The sequence below is a fragment of the Gobius niger genome (genome assembly GCF_951799975.1).
Source record: "Gobius niger genome assembly, chromosome: 2".
NCBI classification, from domain to species: Eukaryota; Metazoa; Chordata; class Actinopteri; order Gobiiformes; family Gobiidae; genus Gobius; species Gobius niger.
The window spans coordinates 24,526,066-24,547,094 of NC_136853.1; the positions used below are offsets into that span (position 1 = coordinate 24,526,066).

The 21,029-nt window shown below is 40.6% G+C and overlaps 2 protein-coding genes across 3 annotated transcripts in view; both read left to right on the plus strand.

The window, feature by feature from the left end:
• The window catches only part of tbca (tubulin cofactor a), a 43,695-nt gene extending 30,655 nt beyond the window's left edge, over positions 1-13,040 (plus strand). Inside the window, exons 3-5 of the mRNA XM_079582965.1 lie at positions 7,856-7,961; positions 10,880-10,966; positions 12,764-13,040. Coding sequence (XP_079439091.1) covers positions 7,856-7,961; positions 10,880-10,966; positions 12,764-12,844 — 274 coding nt within the window. The 3' untranslated portion in view covers positions 12,845-13,040. The remainder of the gene's footprint in view (positions 1-7,855; positions 7,962-10,879; positions 10,967-12,763) is intronic.
• Positions 13,041-16,642: 3,602 nt separating this feature from the next.
• Positions 16,643-20,050, plus strand: otpa (orthopedia homeobox a). Of its 2 annotated transcripts, none has more exons than XM_079551474.1 (3): positions 16,643-16,913; positions 17,397-17,785; positions 18,973-20,050. In XM_079551474.1, exons 1-3 carry the CDS (start codon positions 16,838-16,840, stop codon positions 19,489-19,491), a joined length of 984 nt encoding a protein of 327 aa, XP_079407600.1. In that variant the 5' UTR covers positions 16,643-16,837; the 3' UTR covers positions 19,492-20,050. The 2 variants fall into 2 exon arrangements, with proteins under 2 accessions (XP_079407600.1, XP_079407601.1); XM_079551475.1 differs by having other exon boundaries at positions 16,643-16,874.
• The last annotated feature ends 979 nt before the right edge of the window (positions 20,051-21,029 follow it).

Here is a 21,029-nt window from a genome sequence, read left to right on the forward strand (position 1 = left end):
TAGCGTGTAGCCCTCTCTCCATTGAAACTGACGGGACAGCAAGTGTAGCTTTGTTGCTGAATAAAGACTATAAATAACAAATGCCCTCCACCCACAGGGTTGTTGACTGTAACTTACAGTCTGAGACATCATGGCATAGTGTTTGGGACTGGATGTGTCCTGTCTGTGCTGACTGTATCACATGATCAGACTGTGGCGCAGTGAACACAAGAAGCATCAGTTACCAGTTTACCACGCGCACAATGTAGGGTTTTCCACTGCATTTTTTCAGATTGATCTACTGAATGGTATTTTCAAACGAAAGCTATTAAAGCTCTTTTTTGTTGCAAATGTATGGGTTGGAGAGCATTGTAGCTTTATTTTGACCACAATGTAGCATTGTGTTTTTTCTAAGAAGTCTGAACTGTTGTTGAACAAAAGGTTGGAGCCACTGATGTAGGCCAGTGTCTTGCAATCACACGCAAATGACTGAATTAATACGTAATTATTTACTTTTATCCAAAAAACAAGGCATTATTGTATAATCTGAAAATATGCTGGCACTTATTCAGTTATGACAATGATTTATTCAGTGTAATCTACTGGAATAGTGACAGTCAAAGACTACTTGTAGGGTTGATTAGCTTTTCTGCTAAGGCTTTCTACATCTTGGCAAGTGTGAACACTCCCCAGAACCACAAGTATAATATTCAGCAGAAACTGAATAAATGAAAATTCAATTATTGCAATGATTTGTCCCAACCCTCCTCCATGACGGGGAGGACAGGACTGTCCAAGGGGAGCGTTGGGTCACTATTCTGAAGTGTTGACAAACTAATGTTTATCTATGACAGGATGATGTCATATAATGTTTATTTGGTGAAAGTTAGAATATTGAAACATGAAACATAGAAACTTTATAGTTGAAGCAAAAACCCGTAAACCATAGTGTTGGTCATTACTGGACCTGACTCACTGAAGTTGAACCCCTCAGATCTACAGGAAGTCAGACCTGTCAGTGTCTCCTACAGGTAAAGAGGAACAGCATCCCTGGAGTAATGATGATTGTGATGATTCTAATAAGAACTTCCTTGTCCTTGAAGATCCACAATAACAGACCATCCACCACTTCTTTACTAAAACATGTATCTTCTGTGTGGCCCAACGCTCCCCTGCCAGACTTTTTTTTTTTACTTTTTCACCTCCAGCCAAAAAACACATAGCATTTGGTGAATGATAAAGAACCCAATTAGTCTTTAGATTATACCTATTCATTCTGGAAATGTTGAGAAATGAAAGTTAAGTTCTGCAGTGTTAAAGCTGTCTCGCCGACCACCAAAAGTTTACAAAAGTTGGTATGTTTTTAGTTATTTTGCTCTGGTTTACTCACATTTCAGGCAGCTGACCTTTAGCATTCACACCCTCCCCACTCTCACCTACATCTTCTAAATAGTCTGAGATGGTGTTTTTTTTTTTTTTGTAACACTCAAAGAGGTCATGGGGTCAAAATGGTGCAAGAAAACAGACCACTGTGTATAAAAACCTCTGTATTATTACAAATTTGCTATTAAAAAAAAAAGGTAAATGCTAAACAACAAAGTGAAAATAGCGAGAAATAAACACCAAAACTAGGAACCAAGAACTGACTTAAGTTTTCATTGATGTACCCAGTTTAGTTTTGAGTGACACTGCTCAGGTCTAAGACATTGACTTCCCGTGTAGACATGGTAATATGGCAGCATCACTCTGCCTACCCTCCTCCTGCTCCACCCTCCTCTGTCCCCCCTGTCTTCTGTCCAGTCCAGCCAGTTCAGAAAGTTGAGCCTTTCATTGTAGTTGTTGTGCGTTCTGATTTGTAATCTGGGGTCAAAGAACATTTTAATCTCAAAACAAAAATGTCCTTGCAAAGACACTCAAGATGACCTCAAACAATTGTCTGTCGAGTTGCTCTTGATGTGCCTACGCCGGGCTCAGATTTGATTTAAAAATCCATATTCACACACCTCTTCCTGTCTGGTGAGCAGGGATGGAAACAGGATTCAAAGTTCATGAGACAGACACAAGGCTATATTTTGGCATTATATTATAATCAATGAATAACTTAAAGAGGGGGTATTATGCTTTTTTCAATCACATAGCACCAGTCTATATCACACTACAATGATGACGAAACCGTCTGTTGGTCTGTCAATGCAGTAAATTAGAATAACTGCCTTGTATAAAATTACTCTCTCAAAATGGCTGTAGTGAATGTCTTGAAAGAGGCCTCTGTCTCTTTAAGAACCTCTGACCCTTTCCGACACACTGTCTTTGGCATCAGTGGGGAGGGGGTTCTGCTGAGGAGCAGTGGTCGGTTACTCGGCTGGTGACGAAAGCTCGGAGGCGTCTCCAGGAGATGGGGGCGTTCCTAGGAGGACTCAGGCAAACCTATCCCTAAAATAGCTGCCATCAGAGTTTTTACAGATTACTCAAAAATACGTGAATGTGCCAAGACAACACTTCAGGCATGTTTTTAATGAGGGAATGACATAATAACATGATGTAAAGCTTGAAAAAGTCGATTTTGCATAATACCCCCCCCCTTTAAAAAAACCCCGATCTCTCTGTATCCGACTCATGAACACATGACCTGTTCCACCTGTTCGCACCCATATCTGCTGCTAATCTTTAACACATCTGTAAATCCACTCACGCTGTGGTGTTCAAAGGTTATTTTGCCATATATTTTTTTTAAACTTTTTTTCATCCTAGTCTATTTTCATGCACGCCCTTTCAGTTGTATAGTGTTAAAGTGTTTATATATAGGTTACTATTTATCTGCACCACAAGCTTTATGTTTCATGTTGCACGTTTGGCCCAAGAAAAGTCCTAGTTTGTGAACCTGTTCACTGACAATGGCGATAAAATCTATTCTGATTCTCATGAACAAGATAATGGTTTGGTTTTGCCTCAGCTAAATATCCCATTGGCTGTTCCCAACCCATGGCAATCCTAAACTTAATTACAAATCTAAAAGTAGTTACACTGTATGTTTTTAAAAAATACCACTTAATGGGCCACAGGAGCAACCAGTGAACATGAATACAATTTGCATAATAATTTGGAACGCAGTGTATTCTAGCCATTCCAAAGTAAAGTATAGGTATTTATGATACATTGTACCACTATGGAGTCCTCATTTTTGCGATAAATATAAGTATTTTATGAAGATATTTTTCAAACCCGGAAGACAAGACGCTTGACTTCAGTTAACTCCGCCCCCTCTCTCCGCCCATGCAACATTAGAAATATAAATATCACAGCAAAAAGTGAAGTTACTTCACGATGCAGTTATAAGGAGTTGACATCTGTAACACAGCTTCATAACGCACAAGTTGACACGCGTTATGATTGACTCACCGCTCTGTCCTGGCCTCTCTCCATCACATTGGGGACTCGCATTAGTTATAAACGTTAATCCACTTTGGTTCTGGCCAAGGTTTACCAAACATCCATCAAGTGACGGTCGCAGAAAAACACTATTTTGGCTGATGGTCACTGAATCCCGGAGAGAAATTCCAACTTCTAGCGAGTGGCCTCTTCTTTAGGAAGGTTGAATAAAGTCCTCGTAGCCAAACTCGCTTTTCTCTGTGACATTATCATTAGGTAAGAAAAAAGAACAGGTGTCCAGAGTAGGTTAGAAAGAGCTCCTTCTTCACAGCTTTCGGAGCAAACATCTGTTGACGCTTAGGGGTGCGTTTGTTTGGATTGCTGAGAACTGCGTGAATGAATGAAGGAAATGGCAAAACAACATGGTTAAAAGCTCCAAAAAGTCGATTTTGCATGATACAGGACCTTTAAAGCATGAAAATGACAGTAAAATGTTTTCTAAAAGTGCTTCATCTCACCATAAAATACCACACAAGCTACAAAACACAATACGGGGAAATGCTATAATAAATGTGCAGACGATGAAGATTGAGCCCAAAAATGTATTGTTTATTTGTTATGTATTGAACAATAAATCGATATAATAATTATGACAACCCAAAGTGCACTCAATGGGCTTGTGCTCATTTCTTTTTTCAACAACAAATAGCATGACCATTGACCATTACATTTTCAAATGAAGGGGAAAACAACACATTGTACTTTACTCAGCGCCCACCGATGGAACATGTTGTCGTTTCTGTTGGACGATTTAGCTTTTAGCATGAACATACAAATAAATATCGCATGCCATATTCGGTTTACCCCAATCATGCTTGAAGTTTAACAGGAAGAATTATCTGGTATGTTTTAGCCGGTGCCTTCAGTTCTCTTCCTTCACAACAGTGCGATATAGGGGGAACCTGCCGCCTCTTTTAGCCGGGCCTATTTCCCGTGGCTTTGTACATTCCATTCAGTGCCTCTCTGCCCTAGCGAGGCGGATGCCCTTAATAAAATGACAACAGTAATTTGCCTTTGTCATTCCGGTCCCGCACAGACTACACCGCGGCTCAAAAATACAGTGCTCGAAGAGGCCGCAATCCAATGTGTGTGTCGGCTTCTTCTAATTCCCTTTTTTTTTTTTTTTTCTATTTTCCAGAAAGCTGCCTTTTCCATTAAGCCCGAGGTGGCAGGTCTATTTAAACCAGCCGCGACCCCACCCCTCATTCACACACCGCTCCAAGTCTGTGAGAAATAAGAAATTAACATCACGACTGGAAAGGGGAGGAATGGACGTTTTGTTATTAGACTGTCCTTCAGTTTTATTCAAATTATTCCGGACCAGCTTTCTCCATCTTCCCTCTCAGTGCCACCTTCTTTTTTTTTTTCCCCTTCTCTGCCTCTAAACCAGTGACATCACTCATTCCGCATCGAGAAGGGAAAAAGCGTGCGCTGCCCCCCCACATATGGACGCTGTTTAAAAGCGACTTGATGGAAGCAAATTAGAATGAGTAGTAATTGATGTAAAATATGACAGAGTGCTGTTGGCTTCCATGGTTAAGCAAGGAGCGGCGAACACGGAGCGAAGGGTCCGCCGTAATGTGCGTGATTAATGAAGGATCACTCACTTACGCACATGAAGCTGATTTTATGAAAAATGAAGTTTGTGTTGTCATTCAGACAGGCAGCCACAGCCGGGAAAAAGACTATTAGTTGGGTATCATTATCAGTAGTAATATTTTCAAACTCCATTATGCCAATCAGGGTCAGAGTCTGTTTAATAGATTTAGTTCCATTTGGCCTGTAATTGATAAATAATCAAAATTTATCAATGTACTCAAACCAATTTTCACTAACAATCAAGGAAAAGAGGCCCATTTACCACCTGACTTGGTCCAAATTAGGGACTAAATTGATGATCAATTAATCTCAAAAGGGGCTTGTGTGCGTTAAAGGCAGAGAGAGCACGAGACATGATTCACTCTGATGTTTAATATAGTGAATAACAGGACTTAAACCTCGCTAATGTTTATAAATGCGAAGAGGCAGGATACATGACAGTCAGCCCTCCTTTTTACCTCTGCTTTTGTTATTCACGGCGCGACACGGATTACATTATAGACGGGATTGCACCTTATGAATTATCATTAACTTTGTCAATAGAGAAACTCGCCCTTTGCTCCTGGTTTTTAATGATAAAAATAACAGCAATGGCGAGAGATGCAGACAGCAGCTATCGCCCCCTCTGTTGTCAATGAGGATTCCTTTAAGTCATCAATCATCACCCTCCACCTCGGTTTCTTTACTATTTGCATATTTCTGCATCTTAAGTATTGTCTATCGTTTTTGTTGCTATATTGACATGGAAAATTACGAGTTTAAGTTTTGTTTAACCTGAGCTACGCACCTTTGCACAGCCGTAGTTTCCGCGAATGCTTTTGTTGCTGCATGACTTCATAGCGCACACCTTTGTCTTAGTAGATTCCTAAAAAATATAATTATTACAAAAGCACCTGTAATGATTTTATAATAAACCGACTTTCCTCAGTGACGTTCATACTTATTCCACTCGCCAATCAAGTGAAGGGCATCGTGTTATAGAGCAATGGTGGCGGGAACTCACTCCCACAGTTCCTGGTTTCTGAGATTCACAATGTTAAATTTTCCAAAAGACTTCGACTGTATGAATTTACTTTGGAGTAACTGGAATATCCCTGTAATGACTTTATAATGACCTATGGCAGCTGAAATGTAATTGTTATATTTTATATGATGCCCAGAGAGTGGGTAATATTTTGTACATAGAAGAGCTTATGTTGTTATATTGTCATGTTCAGTTGAAACAATGAATCCATTAATCGACAACTAATCAATTATTGAAATGGTTGACAACTATTTTAGTAATCGATTGATCGTTTTCTTGTAAACACAGACCTAAATGGAGCAAAAATGACAAGGACATTTTTATTTTTGATGGAAGCCTACTTTGTTTTTCAAGTTGAGGTACATAGTGTTTTAAACACACCATCAACATCTGGCAGTGTCACTTTAGCTTTATGTGATTAAAACCATTCACTATTTCCATACACTACTATTATGATTAATCGACTAATCGCTTGGCTGTGAATAATCGTTAGTTGCAGCCCTAAAGTTCAGTGTATACGTGTTAAGGCTCTGCAATTAATCGAAATTCGCTTACAATTTTGATTATTACACTAAACGATTACAAAATTAGCATAATCGGGGGAAAAAAAATCAATATTTAATTTTTTAAATAATTGTTTTTTGTTTTGTTTTTGCAAAGCAGACTTGCATTTTTTCATGGCGCTGGGATTATTTTCCCTTCACATTTCACGTGCCATGGCTCATGCTTTTGCCCGACATAAAAAACAAACAGCTCTGTGTGTTGATGTCATCAGGCCGCAGGTGTGAGGGCTGGCCAGCAGGGGGCGGGTGTGAAAGTCTGCCTTAATCGAGGCAAACTTGAAATCATTTGTACTTTTATGACTGTTCAGAAAACAGAAAATATTCAGCATTGTTTTTGTATTAATAAATATATAAATAAAACAAAAACTTTTTTTTAAAGGCAACAAATAATCGTGATTTCAATTATTTCAATATTTTTTCAATTTTTCGAGCAGCCCTAATATGTGTTGTGTTTCGTGTGTGTGTGTGTGTGTGTGTGTGTGTGTGTTGTGTGCACTTCTGTATTTGTGTTCATTGTTGCACAGCCTTGATGTTAATCTTTTTTTAAAATTGTTAAGACCCCTGGAAGAATAGCTGCTTAATTGAGTTGCTAATGGGGATCTAAATAAATAAACAAACAATGAATAAACAAACCTTTTATTGTCATGCGTGTGCGAACATGTTCAAGATTTATAACTAATCATTTTAGTGGTCAACTCCTCAGCGATTTATGTGTCTTTATTTTCTTATTCTAAAAAAATAAACTTGAAGATAGTTATTAAGCGGATTAAAAAGAACATGGAGAGACATTCAGGAAATTGTCAAAGCTGAGATTCGAACCCGCAGCCTCGATCGCTCGACTATTGGCTGCACAGTCAACCAAATATATCTAAAGCCCAGGTCTACGGATGCTTTGTCAAAGAATCAAACACATCTGCTTATTTCAAGTAAAACATCTTCACCCTGCCCGCTGCAAACGCGGTGCTCCTGTGTGTGCTCTGAGGAGGAATGATGTGTCGGCTGCTTGTTATTGAGGTGTGTATCTTGGCGTCCTGTGGGAGATTATCTCGGCGATTCCCTCAGTCAGACGAATGCTGGCGCCAATGAGGATAGATGGCCTTGTCTGAAAGAAGTGACCATCGGAGCTCACCTTTCCATGGTTCAGCCCATATTATCCATCTGTGACTGTGCATTTGTGTTGGCCGTTTGATGGAACAAACGCCGTCAGAAGTACCTCTAACCTGACATTTCCCCTGTGTCCTCTGTGTTTGTGGCTGTGCAGACTGGCTAAAGACGAGATTGCATACAGAAATGAAGCCAAGCAGCAGGAGGAGAAGGTTGAGCGCATGAAAGCGGAGGATGGAGATGAGTATGTGATCAAAAAACAGGTACGTTTACTGATTCTTTTAGAGTAAATATTGCACTTTGAACAGAGGCCTATACAGTTAATATAAAAATCACAGTTTTAGTGAGTTTAAGTTTAATGGTTTTGTATAGCCCAATATCACAACAGAAGTTGCCTCACAGGGCTGCACCAAACATTAAGTACATTTAGGGAGAAATATCACTGTCCGGTGTAGGATTTAAGACAATATTTAATCTTATTCCGGAAGTTCACATGGGCGCCGCCATGAATTGTGCCCGTCCCTTCTCTCCTATCAGTTAACATCACATAAAATCAAATACTACACGAAAACAAAGCCGCGCAGAGAAACGGTGCAGTGTTGACTTGTTGGTGCAAATGAACATTGGACATTTTACACAAATCAATCTACGAAACATCAGATTTTAGTGGCAAACTTTTTCCTTCGTTCTCCGTTTAATTGAACGGGCTTCGTGCTCGACCGGACGTGTCTGTACACCGGACGTGTCTGTACACCGGAAGGGTCTGTACACCGGAAGGGTCTGTACACCGGAAGGGTCTGTACACCGGAAGGGTCTGTACACCGGAAGGGTCTGTACACCGGAAGGGCCGAGAAAAAGCAAAAAGAGGCAAAAGTGGGCGGGGTGGAATAAGGTGAATAGTACAACACGTTCTTGTGGACGCACTGTATTTCAATTTTTTTCTTGTGCCATAGATCTACATTGTAAATGAGACATTTGTGAAAGAAAAACAGACCCAGTGTGTAATAATAGAGCACATTTTCCTCCAGCACGAACCAGGAAGTCAGAGGCTAAAATGGCACAGTGTTAGCGTTCGCGTCTCTTCTCTGTCTCACTTTGAGGCGGCTGAGACGGGACGTGCTTCTAAAAAACTCCGGTCTGGATGTGCGGGAGAAACGCATTTAGGCAACATCCGGCAGATTTTACTCGACTACCTTGACTTGTCCGGTTTGATTCAGGTAGTGCAGCTTTAATGTCAATTAGTTTTACTTTAATGGGAAATAAAAGATTGTTAAGCAATGATCAATATACAACACGTAAAAAATACATTCATTATTCCATCAATCAAGTTTGAACCTCTTTCTACAGACGCTCTGAGGGCCCTATGTGAGGTGTGGCCCCCCGGTTGGGAAACACTGGTTTAACTTTCATCCTCGTCTTTTTAATCCAGACGACACACTTTCTCTTTTGTACAAAGACGTCTGGGACTCATCGTGTTCTGATGATTGACAGGCGGATTAACCAATCAGAGAAATCCATCCAACATGGCGGCTCACCCTGGGTCAAAGACCTTAGAATGAGTCACTGAAGACGGAGAAACAGCGTCATCAGGCATCATCTTTATATATATATATAACCACATTTTACAAAATTCCCGAATCATTGTGGTGCAAATTACAGGCTTGATCTGTTTTGAACTTTCTTTTAGTTAGTTTTATTGTTTTAGACACGCACATCCACAGCTCTAAACTAGTGAGCTGGATAAATAAAAACAGATTAAAAATGATTAATCCGCACAACTGCGACGCTCACCAATTTTTATTGCACTCAGTGACGTTTTGTCCTTCTGCCCTTCATCAGACTGTCTGACTTCTATTAAAATGTATTATTATTGTTATTATCATTGTTATTATGCACAGACCAGATGTAGTTACAAGCTATTCTTCATAGTAGTCAGAGTGACAGCAGGTTTATACTGTGCACTTGTAATTCTTACCAATGTCCATATACAAAATGTAAAATACAGATAAACATAAGTAAACAAAGCAACAGTGGAAGAATCACCTCAAGACCAGTCCAAATACTCTACAATGCTTACAGTAACTTAGTCAAGTATAGTCTATTTTACTTTTTCTTCTCTTTTTTTTTTTGTATTTTTTTCAAACAAATACACCAATGATTACAGTGATTACACATCATTCTGCCGCTTTGAAAGATTATTTTTTATATCCTTGGCCGAAGTCTCTTGGAGCAGCTTAACCCTTTAAAATACAATGCATTTATTGTTTTGTTTGTGAAGCACTGCGGCCCACGTTGAGCAGGAGGCTTGGCTGGAGCTAAACGGGGAGATGACTGGGCCGGGTGGATTATGGTTGAATATGAGAGGTCTGAGGCAGGACGGATTAGCGGCTTCTATTTTAATGGAATCAATACTCTCTAAGTGTCGTCTTTATCCCGCCTTGATGGGATCATTCCAGCACCAAAGGGGGCACCGTGACTTTCTCTGGTTTCTGTACTCCTCTGCTTTAGTGGGCCTCACCTTGTCAGATCAGACTAGCTGGACTAGTTGTTTGCTGCCTTTCAAGATGTCAGTTATAGTCTGCCAGGCTCAGTGTATTAGTTCATCTCAGGTGCTGTCAGTGTGGCTGTGTAATGTACATGTGTGAGAGCGTACTGTGCGTTTGGCTTCTCCACAGAGGGCTCGGCAAGGAAGCAAGCGTCATGAGTGAGTGTGTCTGACAGCGTTAGCCGACTCCTCTCTGCTCTTTAGGGTGCCGACTGGGGGGAATACCACATTAGCCGCGCCTACAAAAGTTAGCCTGTCTGTAACAAGGCTCACTTCAGGCGTAGCAATAGCTCTTTACGCTGATCACCGTGCCCTCGTCTCCAGGTTTCTTCATTCAGGTATGCAGTCAGATCAAGGTGGTCCCCTGCTGCCCAAGTCCTGGCCGGATCGATAACTCAATAACATTTTTTACACCACGGCTTGTTGGGAGATGTTAACAATAACACAGGGCATGTGGGACACAGTGTAAGCGCTGCACAGAAACACAGTGGCTGAAGAGGCTGCGGTCCTGCTGCTTTTCACTTGTGAAGTAAATGTTCATTGTGTTGTTGGTTTTGTTAGCAAGAGGTGGTAATAGAAATTAGAATGGAGGCAGTGCATGTGCCGTCCAGTAATGACTTGTGTGTGTGATTTCAGGTGGAAGTGTTGCAGGAGTCTAAAATGATGATTCCAGACTGCCATCGCCGGCTGACTATAGCGCATGCTGATCTGAGTCAGTTATTAGTAAGTCACTTTCTATTGCTTTATTACTATTGTTTATTTTTACATCACATCTTCCATGTATTAGTTTTTTTGGAGTTCAGGTTTTCTTTGTCTGTCTTTGTCTGTAAATAAATGTGTTTCTACTTTACTTCTTCTAAATGAAGTCAGTCAAAAAGCAAACCCAAATATCACATTGTATTACTAAATATTTTATGGATTAAGCACGTTTTGCTATATTAGTGCAATGCTTGATTTACTAATACTATATTCTAGACATTCAACTAAATTCCTATTTAATTAGCTTTTTGTTAAGAATCCCCTTCATCACCGCAGGTAATGACTGTTTTAGTAGCTCACTAATTAGTGATTGTTTTACTGTTGGTTGACGACTTACAATAATAATTTTATTGCGCTTTTGAGATGATTAAATCTAATTATAATAAGATTAAAGACGGTTAAGGGTTAATGTTTTCCCGTAGATAAATGTGTCCTCTGCATTTAACCCAAAATATACAAAATGATGAAATGTACATTGTCTGATTTAGTTTATTGTGCTCTTTTCCCAGCGCGGCTTGTATGTGCACAGATGATTAATCGAGGTCAATCACTGTGATTGTTTCCGCCTAAATCACTGCAGCACATATCGAGACAACAGGCACAGAACAGTCGAGCGTGTGTTTCTTCTGTCACCTTTTACATTAAACAGTGGGGACAAAATATATATTAAAATATATTACTGCAATATATCACAATACTTTGATGTTGTGATACGTGTATCGGAAACTATGTATCGCATTACATTTGATACTCACCTCTCACTCAAATGTTTTTGACTTAGTTTTGTTAAATCCAGATTTGGTGCCGATGGGCGTAAAACAAAAGAACCAGACTTTTAAAATGTTTCTGCCTTTTCAAAATGTTTTAATGAAATGATCGTAACAAATACATAGAATGATGTAATTGATGATGACAGACTGTTTCGTATTTAATTTATACATTTTGGAAATTGCGCTTTCTTATTTAATTCATTCAGGGTAAAATATTGCAGTTTGTTATAATGAAAAATATTCCATTTTGTGCAATGGAATATGTTGTATCGTGATATGTGGATTGCGACTGCAGTGCATTGTCCCAGCCCTGTTGAAGAGAATCGATTAGATGCAAATAAATATGTAAAAGAAACATAAATACATCTAAAATTAGATAGAGGCAGACAATCTTGTCTTTTTGAGCACTGGAGCTAATTGCTGGGTTGCAGGTTCTAGGATATGATGTCACGGGAGCCAGTTTTTCCTATTAACAGCATTACACTTTCACAAGTCTTAGCTAAAAAGAAAATGTATGAATTAGAAAAATGATCATTATTATCAGTCACTGGGTCCATGATCTCTCTGTACAAGGCCAAAAATGTCCTCAAAACACTTTTTTCCCCTTTTTTCTATATAATGGTATAGGTCTTTAGAATGATGTCACCTGCAGCCCAGCAATTCCTCTATATTAGCATGTGCTCTGCTCTGAGGCGCTCGGGTTCCTTTAGGATTTTGGCCCGGGTGAGAGATAAACATAAGCATGCGTGTGTTGGGGTCAGTTTAATTAAGGCTGGTGTGAGTCATAAGACCAAGTACCGCCTCTTTTCTTTCATTCACCAATACTTTCCTTTATCAAAATGCAACAAATGCACTTTGCTCCAAGCACAGGTTCACTAGAGGACATACTCATTTTAATTTTTATGTTCTGGTTCAATAGCTGTACTCTCTAACTTTTCCATGCAGGGATAACGAGACTTGAAATAACCAATGTTTGTGTGTGTTTTCTTAGGAATCGGAGGAGGATCTGGCTGAAGCAGAGGAGTACAAAGAAGCGAAAAACCTGTTGGATTCAGTGAAGCTTGAAGGATGATTCTGAGCTGCTTTCTGCCCTGCCAGAGATCGCACTGAGATCCACTGCTTACTTGCCCATTCCTTTGAACTGACATTTCTGAAAGCTTGTTTTTCATTCTATCTTACTTCTTCCTCTTTATGTGCCACCAAAATGTTATGTTCTGCGGCGTTCCACATCACAACAGCAAAAATAAACGTTCTCTTTAGCACAGGCACATTTGGGTGATTTCTGTAGCATTAGTTGCTTCAGTGCCCGTCCCGTTCAGGCGAGACCAGTGAAAACAAAGGTTATTCATGCAGTGGTCAGTTTTCAGATTTTTTCTCCCTTAAAATGGTCTTAAAGAAGCACTATGTCACTCGTTTACATGAATAAATCCTTTTCGTTGTCCCTCTGGGGGTAATACAAGTGTTGATGGATTGATTTGAGGGTCTTTCATCTCCCCCTGGTGTCCCTGGCCAGAAAACCACACTTGCAACTTTAACTGCACCGAGTCGGAGGCGCAATACACATACAAGAAGAAGCTAACAGGCTAGCGGGCAGAGCTAACTGCGGGCTAGTGCCACCTTAACAGTGTTTACAGCCAAGTTTGAGTAAAAATAATTATCTCCATTGAGTAATTGGGTTTCGCACAATGTACAATATTCCTCTCTCCCTTTGTCTTTTCTGTCAGCGTAGTATTTACTCTCACGGACAATTGATGAGTAAAAAAACGCAACATGCTACAACACCTGCAGTGGCGCTTATGGTCTCTAGTGGCATGAGTTACTTAGTTCTGCTTTAATGGCGAAGTAAAAAACAGACCAAAGATGTTTCTTTTTTGATGACTTACGGACTAAATTCTGTAACTCGCATTTCCCTACTTTTTGTTCACGAATTTTTCCAAATTTAATTCCTAGCCTGATTTTTTTTTTTTTTTTCACTTGCCAATTCAATTCTAAAAAAAGATATCCAAAAACCCCCTTTGAGTAAATCTCAGTTAATAATTTATGTACAAAATAAAACCAGTGTCTCGCCTCGAGCCTAATATCCTCCACTTTACCCTGGGTAATGCTGAAGGACTGCTATTGGCTCTAACATTATAACCCCTGTCAGTAGAATTTAATTGTAGCATATTCAGTTCTGCTGGCATCCCGCTCCAACAGCAGTGAAATGGATCGTGTCTCGATACCTACAATAAAGACGAGAGCACTTTGGGCAGCCCTGCCAGTCAATGACAAATGTTGATTATAGCCATGAATGACAACACAGACTCGCCTCTGCTCCATCCCCATTGGGCCCGAATCAGCACCTCCTACCAAGGCTGAGGGAGTCCTTCCTAAACAGTCATACTAATAAATGAATTCAATTGGCAGACAAATTAAGGTTACATTTGACTTGATCCTTATTTTACAGATTTGGATAATTATCAGGATCGCCCCAAAGTCTCATTAGCGCCCTAATGAGGCGCTGCTACTGCGTGACATCTAGCCCGCTCCATCTCGTTAAGGAAATCGCTCCTCAATGCTGATTATTTTATTTGGTGGTATAATTATATTTCTTTCGGATAAATCACGGCCTAATCGACTCAGTACAGAGGGCAGCGGCGTTAATTGAGGCATTAGATGCAGCGGCGTGGCCTACACCTGTGCTTATACGTCCAGGCTGCTCCTCACTGTCCTCAAAGCTCAAACCTGTGACCCTTTCGCTTCTCATCACCGCTGCAAAAAACGTCTGCCATAAATAAAACGCTATCAATACAATGTCTTTCTTTTATTATGCGCTCGAAATGACCCGACCTAAAGCACTAACAGGCAGAGGTAATAGACTCAACTTGCTTTTTTCTTTCTTTTCAGTGTTAGCTTTTTTTTTTTTTTTTCTTCCGTTTTATTAAAAGTGACTCCTCGTCTCCACAACGCGTGAAAATGTCTACTTTCCACTCAGATGCACCGCATTAACTCTCACTGGGAAAATTTGTTTATTTATTTATTTTTATCTAGCTAGTTCCCAAGATTGATGCGCGCGTCTTGGTGAAAAGTGTGAGAAAGACTGACCTAAGAGCACTCTGTGATCTATAGGCAAATAAAAGCAAAAGCCTCAACGATCGCCTGATTATATTTAGCCATATCACTGTGCGCGTTTAGACGGGCTTTTCCAATGCTGTAATACTGATTTTTGCCCTAATTCTACAGCTATATTTATTATTATACTATAACCACAAGCAATGAAACCACGCTTTGAATGATGGGTTTGCATAATAGGACGAGCAGAATAACGAGCTAATATTTTCTCTGGTTATTTATGGGGTTTTGCCTCTTACTGCACTTTACCCCATGATTAGGCCATTCTATGTATTTGATGCTGTAAGGATTTTATTTTTAATATTTAGTAGGTTTGACTATGAAGTTTGAATGAATTGATCAATAGGCATAAATAGGCTAAAGACACCATTAAGCTTATGGTTCTAACGCATGAGTCCTGTTTGAGGCAGAGGCTCCAGCCTAAACATGAGCCGCAGCGCCGAGGAGTCATTCACTCGTGTGTTTGCACAGCTATAAAAGCGCAGAGCTATTGAAAAGTCATAAAACGAGGCGATGCGATCCATCATCCCTCGATGGAGAGCAATGTGATCATACGGAATTATTCCTATGGTTTGACGTGGAGCCGAGCGCGCGGGACACGTGGCCAAATATACAGCGTATATTAAACACGAGGTGGTAGTTTTTCTTTACAGCTAAAAGACAGCGTTATAAACACACTGCAGCTTCCTTTACGCGCGAATTATTGGAGCGCACTTTCTTGCAACCCTCCTCACCTTGAAGCAGGAAAAATCTCTCAGCGTCCGCTCCTCGTTTCCGTGCGCACGCGGCGCAATCTGATGCCAGTCCCGCCACGAGCGAAAGATCCTGCACGTGCTCGGCTTTATCAACCGGCTCCAGCTCCCGGATTAACCACGGATAAATGATGAGCGCGGCGGCAACTGTAGTCAATGGATGAAAGGAGGAAAGAAAAAAAAAAAAAAAAAAAAAAAAGCAACAAGCCCACTTCGTTTACGCTCGTGTCGTGTGTGCCATTTTTTTTGCGCACCGACGTTAAACAGGCAACTTTCTTCAAACCTCCGGACTTGTGTCTTCGTGTTTATTGTGGGCCAGACAGGAGTGCTCCTCCAAAAAAAAAAAAAAAAAAGTAGAATGGCATGTGTTGAATTCACTGCCGAAAAGACTACACGGCTTTACCGCACAACCAACTCCCCCACTTATTCGACAGTCCGGTCTTCCCACTCGTATAAATTACCACACGCCTAATTTATTCCGATTTCACCCCGATATATTTGAGATAAAGGCCTATAGAACTGCCGCCAATTCAATAAAAGCCCAATGGCCTTGCAAATGGGTCCACTCAGTATTGAATAAAGTTTGCTGTGGGAAATAAAGGATGTATTAGAAAAAGGTTTATGATGAGCATCTGAAGCTGAATTAACGAAATGAGGCCACATCCCGCACCCCAGTAGGCTATTCCCCCCCCCTCCCGATAGATGCTGGTTGTTGTCGAGCACGCTCTGATGACTGATGAGCGCATGTTAAAAACGAGTGGCCAAAAAAACAAGCACAATTAAATATTGTGGCGATTCAACATTTCTCGAAATACTTGAAGCGAACACACAGATATTAAATCAGGTTATTATATTGGATTTAATTTGGGAGAGAAATCAAAGCCAATTACGGGAATGAGGAGGAATGAACTTGTGGATGTGGGCGGGGGCGAGTGTAGGGGAGGCGAGGGTGCTCGAGGTCTTGGGCTAAAGCTGACATACCTCCGGCTACAGCTCTGATTGGTCCTTCGTTTGGAGAAGCTCATGGGTTCATTCCGTTGTTAAGCGCCTCCCCATTTCTCTAAACTACATTATAATGCAACAGACCTCCCTTTTAACCACAAACCGAATTTGCTTTCATTTAGACCGTATATATTTCTTAAATAGGTTAAAGTCATAGAGATTTTTTTTTGGAGTAGCATTTTGCGCTGGAGCGGTGCGCAATGCTATCTCATGCCGACCTCCTGGATGCTCGCCTCGGTGAGTTATCATCACCAAACTCCGGTCTTCAACTCTACTGTAAGCTGGAGGAACTTCTCATCTTATATCAAAGCTTGAAAATTGTCAATTTGCTTCTTAGATTCTCTTAATTTGAGTTGAGTAAACCAATCTGGCTTAATTCATTGGTAAAGTAATTATTATTATCATATTAGGTTACTGCGTAATTTGATTTAACCATTTTCTAAAATCTTGGAGTAATCGAAGTGAATTGAGAGTATTTAAGAAGCAGATTGTATTGTGCATGGATGCCTTGTTGTGTTCTATTTGTTTCCCCGCTTTTAGTTGTTTTATTTTCGCTAAAAATAAAAAATAAAGATACAAATTTGAGTTTATTTTAATGCACATGTTTTGTTTCTTTCAATGATGCTAAACTTGTATTGGTCTAAATGCTACTTGTTATTTACTCTGTGTACTATATGTGTATCTAACAGCAGTGTTTCCTTTTAGGCTATGAGCCGTTTTGGTCACTCTTGTTCTGATCACCTCTCTTTTTACGCCCAGGGATGAAGGACGCGGCAGCCGAGCTGCTGGGGCACAGGGATGCATTGAAGTGCCGTTTACCTGACCCTAACCATTCCGTGGACCTCGGTCCTGGGCCAGACGGCGTTGAAGGTGCCACAATGCTCCCCGGAGAAGATATCAGTGGGGCGGGCGCTACGGCGGGTCCAGTAAACAATAAGGAGCAGGACAAGCCCCAGCAGCAGCAGAACAGCGGCAGTAACCAGAACCAGTCCGGAGGACAAACTCAGAAGCAGAAACGCCACCGCACGCGCTTCACGCCCGCCCAGCTCAACGAGTTGGAGCGCAGCTTCGCCAAGACGCACTATCCGGACATCTTCATGAGAGAAGAACTGGCATTGCGTATTGGCCTCACTGAGTCCCGAGTGCAGGTACGGTGTGCGCGAGCTGAGGAAGCTGTCTGACGCTGAAGGGTGTTATAAAAACATTATGGGCCTAATTATAGTAGCGCCGTTTTATGTTAACCGTAACTTTAATTAAATGCGTAAATACTGCGCCAAACGCGCTGCCAGAACAAACACATGACACACAAAAGCGCAAATACCGTTTTGGGGCCTTTATGTCTGAAGATTAAGTGGCTGCGTTTGTGCCTCATTTCATTTACCACTGGATTGATACACTTTTTTTCCTCGCGTGCAGGAACTCTTTTTCAAAATTACTATAATGTGGTTTTGCTGATGTTGGACAAATTTAAAACATCGAGCCCACAATTTAGCAAAAGGAAGAGCACGCACGTTAGCCTCTAAATAAGGGCTCAATAATGGATAAAGACGTGCCATTGTTTGAAACATTTGTTTTGTTTCACTTTTTTAACAAGCACTGTGCGCCAAACGCGTAGCTTTGCCAAACCGAGAAACGGTGCTTGTGGAGTGTAAACCCTGAGAGGATGGATTTCACGGCTGGGCACGCGGCTAGGCGCGCGCTGGAACAGAATGAGATTGTCCCGTTCTACTTATGGTGCGCCATGTTCTCAAACAAATCTGTACATTAATCATCCCGTGCGCTACAGGCAAAACCAGGCTCCCAAGGACTGCGCCAATAAACACCATTTGTCACAAGAACTGCAATGGCAGGCAGCGCGTCTTTATTACCAGCCTGGATACAACAGCACAGAAAAAGGCTTCTTTCTCACTTTTCTCTGAGAACTAACCAAAGAAAATACAACAAACAAAGTAATAATAATGATAATAGAAAAAATAACAATAATAATAATAATGATAATAATAATAATAATAATAATAATAATAATAATAATAATAATAATAATAATAATAATAATAATAATTAATAGCAATAAAAATAATAATAATAATAGTACTACTACTACTACTACTACTACTACTAATAATAATAATAATAATAATAATAATAATAATAATAGTACTACTACTACTACTACTACTACTACTACTACTACTACTACTACTACTACTACTACTACTAATAATAATAATAATAATGATCATAATTACTACTACTACTACTAATAATAATAATGATCATAATAATAATAATAATAATAATAATAATAATGTATGGTTTGTTTGCTCTGCTCCAGGTGTGGTTTCAGAACAGGCGGGCCAAATGGAAGAAGCGAAAGAAGACCACTAATGTGTTCCGTGCGCCTGGCACGCTTCTTCCCACGCACCACGGCTTGCCTCAGTTTCCATCGGCTGCCGCGGCTGCCGCCGCTATGGGCGATAGCTTGTGCTCTTTCCACGCCAATGACACGCGCTGGGCCACGGCTGGGATGCCGGGAGTATCGCAGCTGCAGTTACCACCTGCGCTAGGCCGCCAGCCCTCGATGCAGTCCTTGTCACAGTGCAGTTTGGGAGCCGGCCCCCCTCCAAGTTCCATGGCCCTCTCCAACATGTCTTCAAACGGCTCGGGGCTGCAGTCCCACCTATATCAACCCACGTTCCCTGGGATGGTGCCCGCCTCGCTGTCGGGCCCTACCAACGTCACGGGCTCTCCACAGCTGTGTAGCTCCCCGGACAATGACGTCTGGAGAGGTACAAGCATCGCGTCTTTGCGCCGCAAAGCGCTGGAGCACACAGTATCTATGAGCTTCACCTAGTCCTCTGCGGACCCACGGCAGAGCTCCATTGGGAGATCATCACGTTGTACCCAGTTTGACCCTCACTAGTCCAGGCCCGGACCAGGACCACCACTACTCCTCTGTGTGATCGTTTAGGAGGACACCATTTTTCGGCCATGCAGGCCGAAGAAATAGGGCTGTTCAATTTATTGTTTCGCATGTAGCTAATGACAATTAATTATTTATCTATTCACAATTATTTATTTATTTAAATTATTATTTTCACACACTCCGTTCATTGCTATTTTATTTGAAGTATTTAAAAAAAAAAAAGTCAAAATGCAGTTATCCAGACTTTCGACCTGCTGCCCGGTATGATCTGCAGCAAGCGCACTGCAGCGCGTGGACCTGAACAGAGAGGTACTGGAGTCCTGGCCAAGACCCAAAGGACCAGATCTCTGTAGGCTATCGTCGAATGTATTTAAGAGTACATAAAAGGTCACACCTCGAGTCTACATTGTTTTAAATGGTCACATTGTAAAAAAAAAAAAAAAAAAGGAAAAAAAAGAAGGGGTTAATATTTTGTCTGTGATTTACTTCTGCTTTATTCAATGTTTTTCATGAATGTTTATAAAAAATCTGTGTAAATTATTCAATAAAATTCATTTCAATTAAGTCATGAATCTATACTCTTTTAAATCACAGCCTATTAGCCAATTAGTCTGTTCTACTGTAAACTCCAAGCAAAAGACCATGTAAGTGTGGCTCCTCCAGCTTGATTCTCAGATAAAAAGTATCATACGTGTGTATGTTCAGGACCTTCAGGACAAATAGCTGAGTATGTCTATTCAGGACTAACCCGTATTTCAGCCCGGGCATGTTGTTTATGATCTGTCCCAGGCAGGTGCTGATGTTGTCCTCCCATCCCATCAGCTACATCATTGATAGATAGGGCATTCACACAGAGACCACACATAAATCTTTTAAAGGGCAGTTTGGAACTTTATAAAATATTATCCTCTGGGACAAACACCCAATAATAATTATTTGACCGAACGGACACTTACTTTTAACTTCTCTGTACATGAAGTCATTCAGGAGCTCGTTGCACTTTTGTTGAGGCGTATGTTTCAAATTCTCTAGGAAACTGCAAATTGATTTAGGCAACTTACAATGAAAATATAGCCTTTAGTTAATACAAAATAAAATATGGGACTGCATTTTAAAACGCGCAGACAATATTTGACAGTGATGAAAAAAAATGTGCATATAGCGGCAGATGTAAAATTCTATTACATAAATGTAATATTTTTTCCACCATGAGCCGGGTTAATTAGTTTGTAGAAATTGGTCACCTTTTTCTCTTTGGGTAATTTGTCACACTGACGAGGTAGCCAATCAGTGACCTGCTGTTGGTGGGATCATTTCTCCCAGAATGCTGTGCAGTGAGTGTGTCGCAGAAAATGTGAGAGCAAGCCAATGTTTACCTCGTATTATTCCACACAAATAAATGAAATCAGTCAATAAACCATCCAAGGGTGAATATGGCTCTCTCTATCTGGGATTATGAATGAGGG

What these genes read in the sequence shown, in the direction of transcription:
- otpa (XM_079551474.1), top strand. Translation starts at nt 16,838, where the DNA reads ATGCTATCTCATGCCGACCTCCTGGATGCTCGCCTCGGTGAGTTATCA. An exon ending in CTCCGGTCTTCAACTCTACT is followed by an intron (nt 16,914 to 17,396) that starts GTAAGCTGGAGG and finishes TTTTACGCCCAG; the next exon opens with GGATGAAGGACGCGGCAGCC. An exon ending in TCACTGAGTCCCGAGTGCAG is followed by an intron (nt 17,786 to 18,972) that starts GTACGGTGTGCG and finishes GCTCTGCTCCAG; the next exon opens with GTGTGGTTTCAGAACAGGCG.